A 9,475-nucleotide genomic window follows, 5' to 3' on the forward strand; every position below is an offset into this window, starting at 1 on the left:
GGTTGCTTTATGCTTTACCTTTTCTCTTTTGCTCCGCTAGTTGGCTCCGCAGGGTGGACACCGTCTCTCTCAGCTCACGGACTTCATCCCTCAGACCGATGAATAGTTGGCAGGAGTTATCGACAAATCTCACGTCTCCTCCTTCTGCTCCATCAGCCAGCTGCAGGCTGCTGGACTCCTGCTCATCTCCACCCTCACCCAGGCTGTGTGCTCCACACAGAGAGCAGGGCAGCAGCAGCGCAGACAGAGAACTCTTCATCATCATGGACACCTGAGATGGGTTTGCTGGAGACCGTTGTCTGTCAAACGTTTTTATAATGTGCAGTTGATTATTAACTCTGTGCCAGTCATGTCCACCATGAAATCAACATTTATTGTGTTCTGCACGTGCACTTGTTTTGATCATTATTGTTGTGATTTTTTTAACAGAGATTCCTGTAGCTGTCACTGGTTGTCAGTTGTTTTGTGGTTATACGGGTGGTTTCAATAGTTAACGCACTGAAGAGGGCAGGTAAGATCATAGCTGATCCCACACACCCAGGGAACTGCCTGTTCTCCATCCTCTCCTCTGGGAGAAGGCTGCGGGTGCCCAGGACCAGGACGACCCGCCACCGCCTCAGCTTCTTCCCCACAGCCGTCAGACTGATTAATGCGGCTGGTCAGTCATCTGAGTGTCACTTGGCCATTGAACTATGATTATGACTGATGCCCATCCCATTGCACTTTATTATTATTAATACAGTATCTGCACTGTTGTCTGTCTGTTGTGTCATCACTGTCTTTGTCTAGCTGCACTATATGTATTGAAGAAAACACACACTGTATTGCTGAAACAAATTCCTATATTTTTACATGAATGGCAATAAAGTATCTTGAACTTGAACTTGAACTTGAACAATGGTTCACACAACAAATCTGTTGACCATTCTTCAAAAATAGGTTTAATGAACCACCTTTATAAATGCCACAAATAACTGTATGCTTGCGGATCTGAAATCACAGTCATTTCATTAGTATTCATGTCATCAAAGAGGGAATGAATGATCACATTCCAGGTGGTTTTGTTTTCTGACTTAACTCACTAAACTTCTCATTAATACTTGATTATTGATCATGAAAAGTAACAAATACCTTTATTTCATCATAGTGTTGACAGTTATGTGAATCCAGGGTGGTAATCATTTTGTATGTTTCATCACTAATTAATTGTGTCCATTCTGTTCTGCACACTAATGTCTTCAGCATTTCCAATACTGTTATAGATGCTCATGGTGACACTGTGACAGGTCATATTATTGTTTTCTGTAAAACCAACATGATCCAATACAAGGACGTGTTTGTATTATACACATGTAGGCTATGTTCCTCATGTGTGCTGTCATTGTTTCATTACACATTAACAAAGATTATTCAAGCTAAAACAAGTGAGTGACTGGATCACAACCCTGGTGGTTTTCTTTTCTGGATAGTGACTAAACTCCTTTTTCATTGATAGCCTACTTGATAACTCACATGAAAACTCACTTGTATAGTTGTACTTTTCTATACAACAGTTAGGTCCGGTCGAACGATTTAGCAATATCTTCGGCTTCGTGCCTGCGGCGAACCACAGCCATGGCGATATTGGCCAACAACACCACTCCCACTCGTGCCATAATGCTTAAGTAGGCTATATCCAGAGAGGGTTAAAGTGATTCCAGTAATTAAGGATCTTTGGTATATCATACATGTGAACACAGGGTCATAATACCTAACATTCTATAATGGCTTATCAGTAATTGTTTACTTGTATTTGTGTTGTTGTTGTTGTTGTTTTTTCCGCTTATAGATGCACACTTATATCTTTAGCATTTTAGGTGCACACTTATATCTTTAGCATTTCCAACACAGCGTCGTAGCCTAATAGCCTAATATTCTATAATGGTTTATCAGTAATTTTTTACTTTTTTTTTTTTCTTCTTAGGTGCACTTACGTCTTTAGCATTTCCAACACTGACATTGATGCTCAGGTCATATTATTGTTTTATACGATTATGTGAAACCAATGTGACATCCAACACAAGGAAGCAGGAAGTGTTTGTGTTACACACATGTTATCTTCCTCACGTGTGCTTTCATTGTTGTATTACTTAAATAGCACATGAACAAAGGTTATCAAACTAATCTTGACTTTCAAAGATTCAGATTTGTTGCCTCATACGGGCCATCATTGTCCTCTTCATTCTCATTATCATTTTTCTTATATGGGTATCAGATTGTTGTTTGGTGATATACTCCTTCACTACACCTACTAAAGAAGTAATAGTCATAGTCATTTTTTGTTCATTGAAAAATATCTAAAATGTAGTGAGTAATATTGACAGTTTTGACCTCTTATTTTTCTTAGAAGATGCACACTTAGGCTATGTCTTTAGCATTTCCTGATGATGCTCATGCAGATCATATCATTGTTTTCTGTAAAACTGACGTGATCCCATATAAGGAACTAGGAAGTTTGGTGTGTCACAGGTTTGTGTGTGATTTATATCATTTTGCAGATATGTTAACACATTTGTTGATATAGTTTATTAATTGATCAGTAACACAACATGGAATGACATACAGAGGTGACAAGTAGGCCCTATAAAACATAAACAATGCAAACAGGCCCATATTCAGAATCCAATTCCTTCAGAGACATAAAAACACATTTATGAAAAAATCTTAACAATTTTACAATTGAACGTACAAATACATACTCACATTTTTATGTTAGGTCATTATTGTGAGCGAGGAATACTTCAGATGCTTGAGAGTGTGTGTGTGTGTGTGTGTGTGTGTGTGCACGCGCGCGGGCGCTCGCTCTCTTTCAAAGCATTGACATTTCGTATTTGCTCTAAAACATTTATCAATGTAACTTATGTTGTGTTGAGTGTGCCAGCTGCACAATACAAACATCATCTTAGAGTGGAAACAGCAAATGGCCAATGAAAGTACTGTGGTCATTTGCGTTATCAAAAAGCCACGTGTTTGCCCTAAGCCGCATATACACGTGGTCTCCCTTCTCTAGCTGTAGGGTCATTCCATTGGTTGCAGTCTCTGGACGATTACCTGCAGCATGATTGTACACTGTCACCATTTGCTGGCCGTTCTTGAACAGTCTGAGACCCATGGGCCTGGAGGAGGTATTATGACCAGAGAAGCTGAAGTAGTAGACACCTCTCACTGGTGCAGTGAAGATACCTGGACCAACAGAACAACATAAGCCAATGTAAGCAAGAAACATCACTCTATGATCAACCCCCCATTTAAACAATGCATGTACCTGTTGTTGGGTTGTATGCATTCCCAGCATTGACAAACACATCCTTATACACCAGAGTGATCTCAGTGTTATATGGACCCTGAGTTCCATAAGGACCTAGTGTGGCCCCAAATGCCACTTGTTCTGGAAGAAAAATGACATGATTCACACACTAGCAGCTGTTATTACAGTAGATGTGTAGATGATGGATGTCACTGTTAGAAAAACACCCTTTTGTAGTTGCATTCTCCTTCTCCACCCTGCATGCACGGTTGCTTTATGCTTTACCTTTTCTCTTTTGCTCCGCTAGTTGGCTCCGCAGTGTGGACACCGTCTCTCTCAGCTCACGGACTTCATCCCTCAGACCGATGAATAGTTGGCAGGAGTTATCGACAAATCTCACGTCTCCTCCTTCTGCTCCATCAGCCAGCTGCAGGCTGCTGGACTCCTGCTCATCTCCACCCTCACCCAGGCTGTGTGCTCCACACAGAGGGCAGAGCAGCAGCAGCAGCAGCGCAGACAGAGAACTCTTCATCATCATGGACACCTGAGATGGGTTTGCTGGAGAACGTTGTCTGTGAAACGTTTTTATAAAGTGCAGTTGATTATTAACTCTGTGCCAGTCATAGTCCACCATGAAATCAACATTTATTGTGTTGTGCACGTGTACTTGTTTTGATCATTATTATTGTGATTTTTTTTTTTAACAGAGATTCCTGTAGCTGTCACATGGTTGTCAGCTGCTTTGTGTTATGGGTGTTTTCAATGGTTAAAGTCTAAATGTCAAATTCAATGTCAAATTCAAATAGGCTATTATTTGTGTATAAACGTCATGATCTTAGTTTGATGAGTAGTTATGTTTGATTATTGGTTGCTTTGTCTCAACCACTAAATGCTCACACAACAAATCTGTTGACCATTCTACAAAAATAGGTTTAATGAACCACCTTTATAAATGCCAAAAATAACTGATCTGAAATCACAAAGTCATTTCATTAGTATTCATGTCATCAAAGAGGGAATGAATGGATCACATTCCAGGTGGTTTTGTTTTCTGACTAAACTCACTAAACTTCTCATTGATACTTATTTCACATGAAACGTAACAAATACCTGTATTTCATCATTACTTTTGACAGCTATGTGAATCTAGGGTGATAATCATTTTGTATTATGTTTCATCACCAATTGTATATTGTGTCATTCTGTTCTGATGCACACGAATATCTTCAGCATTTCCAACACTGTTATAGATGCTCAGGTGAAAGGTTATTTTATTGTTTTCTGTAAAACCAACATAATCCAATGCAAGGAAGTGTTTGTATTTATACAAGTGTATGTTCCTATGTGCTGTCATTGTTTAAGTTTATAACACATTAACAAAGATGATTCAAAACAAAAACAAATCGGAGAGTGAATGGATCACAACTCAGGTGGTTTTCTTTTCTGGTTAGTGACTAAACTCTTTTTTCATTGATACTTGATAACTCACATGAAAACTCACTACTTTTGTATATCGTAGTTATATGTGAACACATGGTCGTAATACCTAATATTTTATTACTTGGGGTTTTTCTTTCTCTCAGGTCATATTATTGTTTTATAAGATTATGTGAAACCAACGTGACATCCAACACAAGGAAGCAGGAAGTGTTTGTGTTACACACATGTTATCTTCCTCACGTGTGCTTTCATTGTTGTATTACTTAAATAGCACATGAACAAAGGTTATCAAACTATAATCTTGACTATCAAAGATTCAAATTTGTTGTAATGAGACCTCATACATGCCATCATTGTCCTCCTCATTTTCATTATAATTTTTCTTATGGGTATCAGATTGTTGTTTGGTAATATACTCCTTCACTACCTACTAAAGAAGGCTTAGGCTAAAAGTTGATCATGTACTGCTTTTCTTTTCTGAAGTACCCTACCTTCCATGCAGTCTTGTTGTTAGAGAGTATGTAATACAATACAATGTAATTGTCAGTGCAGCAAACCACAATGTTCTTTTTCGGTATTTTCCTTCCTTACGATGGTTTATAGTCCTAGGTTTAGTACACTTCCCTCCCCATTTTGAGCTTTACCCAAAATGTCACACCACCTACTTACAATGGTCCTGTTTTGACTTACAGTATACTCCCCTGGCCTCTCTTGACAGCTGAGGCCTTGTAGAATGTTTTGGTACCAGTAGATTGACTGTCTGATGAACTGTCAGAGAGTGGCAAAGGGTAGAATGTTTTTTTAGGTGGTTATGTACATCTCTGGAAATGACCACATTCTGCCCTCTTTCTTTGTCACTTATTTTGTCTTGGAAACTGAGGCCCATGTATCTCAACGTAGATATAGCATGAAGTATGACTTTGGGACCCATATTTGAGTGGGTATACACATGTTTTATGCTCAGTGTTCATTTGGAGATTCCAAAAAGGTCCTTTGATTACCCAAAATGCATACTGACAAAACAAACTCTTATACAATAGCCCCTTTATCTAGAAGCATGATCTTGGTGTCAAATGAAAGGTGACACTCATGCATGTTGCTTACCTGGAGTGCTTCGCAGTGGCTGTGCCATGAATTCAGAGAATTCAGAGAGGTATATCATTACTATGGAAGCTCATGATAGGTGCCAAAAATGCATTTAGTGTTGGGGTGGAGGTGGGGGTGCGCTGTAACTGTCCTGTATTCGAGACACCGGGCTGTTAATGAGTAGTTTGTCATATCATAGAGATGTTGCTTATCATCACTTTCCTAAAATAATGGTAGCCTATAAGCCATTTTTTGACAATTTCTTTTTCTTTTTTTTGCATTGTCTTTTCTTGACCAGCAGGTGTCCCTTGCATTCAAAGCCTCAGGAAATTATTCATCTTTCCACATCTGACTGGAAAGCTTCAGGGCTGCATGAAGTGTAGTCTCGCCACCTGCCTAAAGGCCCGAGTATGGTCGGGCGTCTGCGTCGCGCGCACGCGGCACTGGTGAGCGCGTGACGAGAATTGCGTCATTTTTACGGCATGCGTCGCGTCTTTGAGTCGACCAAAATTTAAGACCGCGCGTCTCTTTCACGCGTAGACTGCGCATGTGTGAAACGGAACTGCTGTAAAGACGCCGCTCCAGTAGGTGGAGCACGTACAGAAATAACGCTTAAAACGCAGCAAACAGAGACAGAAGAACACTTAAACTGGCGTTTCCTACACGCTAACGTTGTTATATGATGACAAAACATTAGTCTTTGAATATTTTAATAGTCAGTTGTAAACAAAGACCTCCTATGTAATCCAAGTTGTGTAAATGGACTGAAGTTCGCTCTAAATATATACTTTTATCGATTATGCTAACCGTTAGCATCTCTATGGGATTTCTCATACACATTAGCCATAAGCTAACCCATTAGTTTAGCTGTAACTTGGAATGCTAGCCAACGCGTGGTGTGCTGTGCCTGTTCTGGTGGATGATAAATGGAGAGATGTGAAGAACCAACTCATCAAACTTTTCAGCAAACATGAGAAAGTACTAGTGGTGCTTCTCCTCATCTAACAGCTGCATCTTTTGTGTATTTAAGTGTGGAACACTCCTTCCCTGGCCGCACATCCTAGAGTATCACAGTTAATTCGTAGTGCGCCGGCGCTAATCTTGATCGGCTGGCGCGCATTCAGGACACAGACATTGGAGTATGCCTCTTATATGCGTCTAAAATGACGCACGTCAAATGTCCAGTGCCGCGTGCGCGTGACGCAGACGGAGGAGTGTGCTAGCGCCTTTACAGTATCCAATAACTGTTTAATGTCACATCACTTTCACCTACAGTCCATGCAATGTGAGTCTTAAAACAATAAAGTAGGCCTATAACGGCACACAGAAAAAAAATATTTCCACATCTGCTCATTCTGATGTGCCTACCACAGGTAGGCCTACTTCTCCTATAACAAGGCATTTCTGTCTGATAGAAGTGGGTGTGGTGAGGAGAGGAAACAAATATTGTGGGTCTCGATATAGCCTAGTAGTTAGCCTGGTCGTGCCAAACCCTTGTACTAGTGTACAGGGAAATGAAAATTGAGCGGAAGCTTACGGAGGGCCATAGCAGGCTAAGTAGTAGTTGAAAATGGATCAAAACAGTCAAAAGCATGAGATATTTTGGTAACTACCATATGTATCAGACCTATAGCCACTGATTTCCTTTTCTTTTTGTTCATTGAAACTTAATGAGTAATGACCGTTTTGTCCATTTTATTTCTTAGCAGATGCACACTGATGTCTTAAGCATTTCCTAGTGATGCTCAGATCATATCATCGTTTTCTGTAAAACTAATGTGATCCCATATAAGGACGTTCAAGAAAAGTAGCTGTGCACATCCCACCTTGCAGGTGCAGGACAAATGGAGAGTAATGTCCGAAACACTAATGAAAAGATGCAACGCTTCGACCCTACTGGGTCTTCATCAGGCATCTGCAGGGTCGAAACGTTGCATCTTTTCATTAAACGGGAGCAATATATCAGTGTTGCGGACATTATATTCCTTCCTATCCCATATAAGGAACCAGGAAGTTTGGTGTGTCGCAGGTTTGTGTGATTTATATAATTTTGCATATTTTAATATAGTTTATTAACTGATCAGCAACACAATAACATGGAATGACATATACTCAGGTGACAACTGTGGACTGATTACGGAGGACTGCATATAACAAAAATTTAATTGATATAAAATATAAGCAATGCAAAACAGGCCTATATATTCAAAATTCAATTCCCTCAAAGACATTTATGAAAACAAACATTAACAATTTTACAACTGAATATACAAACACATACTCTACTTTTATGTTAGGTCATTATTGTGAGTGAGGAATACTTCAATAGCTTGTGTGTGTGTGTGTGTGTGTGTGTGTGTGTGTGTGTGCGTGCGTGCGTGCGTGCGTGCGTGTGTGTGTGTGTGTCCTATCAAAGCATGGACATTTCCATGGCTTTGCTCTTAAAACATTTATCAATGTAACTTATGTTATGTTGGGTGTGCTACCTGCACTAAGACAGACAAACATTGTCTTACAGTGGAAACAGCAAATGGCCACTAAAAGTGCTGAGGTTCGCTGAGTTATCATGAATCCATGTGTTTGTCCAAAGCCGCATATACACGTGGTCGCCCAGCTCTAGCTGCAGGGTCATTCCATTGGTTGCAGTCTCATAGCGATTACCTGCAGCATGATTGTACACCGTCACCATTTGCTGGCCGTTCTTGAACAGTGCGAGACCCATGGGTCTAGTGGACTGATTATGACCAGAGAAACTGAAGGAGTAGACACCTCTCATTGGTGCAGTGAAGATACCTGGACCAACAGAACATAAGCCAATATATGCATGAAACATCACAATATGATCAAACCGCCATAAACAATGATGCAGCAACTAACACATACCTGTTGTTGGGTTGTATGCATTCCCAGCATTGACAAACACATCCTTATACACCAGAGTAACCTGAGTGTTATATGGACCATGATTTCCATTCGAACCCAGTATAGCCCCAAACGCCACTTGTTCTGGAAGGACAATGACATGGTTCACACACTTCTCAGAAGTAATTATAGAAAATATGTAGATGATGAATGCAATTCTAATTGTCCTTGTGTAGTTCTGCACTAGTTGCATTCTCCTCCTCCACCCTGCACTATGCACTGTTGCTCTATCTATGCTTTACCTTTTCTCTTTTGTTCTGCTAGTTGGCTCCTGAGGGTGGACACACTCTCGGCTAGTTGGTTCCGCAGGGTGGACACCGTCTCTCTCAGCTCACGGACTTCATCCCTCAGACCGATGAATAGTTGGCAGGAGTTATCTACATAATTCACGCCTCCCTCTCCTGCTCCATCTCCCAGCTGCAGGCTGCTGGACTCCTGCATATCTCCATCACCCAGGCTGTGTGCTCCACACAGAGAGCAGAGCAGCAGCAGCAGCAGCGCAGACAGATAACTCTTCATCATCATGGACACCTGAGATGGGTTTGCTGGAGACTGTTGTCTGTCAAATGTTTTTATAATGTGCGGTTGATTATTAACTCTGTGCCAGTCATAGTCCACCATGAAATCAGCATTTATTGTGTTCTGCACGTGCACTTGTTTTGCTCATTGTTGTTGTGATTTTTTTCACAGAGATTCCTGTAGCTGCAGCTGGTTGGTCAGCTGCATGCTTTGTGGTTTGTA

General features: G+C 40.6%; 2 protein-coding genes across 2 annotated transcripts; both read right to left on the minus strand.

Annotated features, from left to right (window-relative positions):
* Positions 1 to 2,559: 2,559 nt before the first annotated feature.
* Positions 2,560 to 3,829, minus strand: LOC134100801 (complement C1q-like protein 2). The gene is made up of 3 exons (XM_062554228.1): positions 3,572 to 3,829; positions 3,305 to 3,427; positions 2,560 to 3,222 (listed from the first exon to the last, which is right to left on the minus strand). The coding sequence occupies exons 1-3, from the start codon at positions 3,822 to 3,824 to the stop codon at positions 2,942 to 2,944; spliced, it is 657 nt and encodes a 218-aa protein (XP_062410212.1). The 5' UTR covers positions 3,825 to 3,829; the 3' UTR covers positions 2,560 to 2,941.
* A 4,037-nt stretch (positions 3,830 to 7,866) lies between these two features.
* On the minus strand, positions 7,867 to 9,264 carry LOC134100808 (complement C1q-like protein 2). The gene is made up of 3 exons (XM_062554240.1): positions 8,977 to 9,264; positions 8,696 to 8,818; positions 7,867 to 8,605 (listed from the first exon to the last, which is right to left on the minus strand). Exons 1-3 carry the CDS (start codon positions 9,257 to 9,259, stop codon positions 8,325 to 8,327), a joined length of 687 nt encoding a protein of 228 aa, XP_062410224.1. The 5' UTR covers positions 9,260 to 9,264; the 3' UTR covers positions 7,867 to 8,324.
* Positions 9,265 to 9,475: the final 211 nt, after the last annotated feature.

This window comes from Sardina pilchardus, chromosome 2, assembly GCF_963854185.1.
Source record: "Sardina pilchardus chromosome 2, fSarPil1.1, whole genome shotgun sequence".
Lineage (NCBI taxonomy): Eukaryota > Metazoa > Chordata > Actinopteri > Clupeiformes > Clupeidae > Sardina > Sardina pilchardus.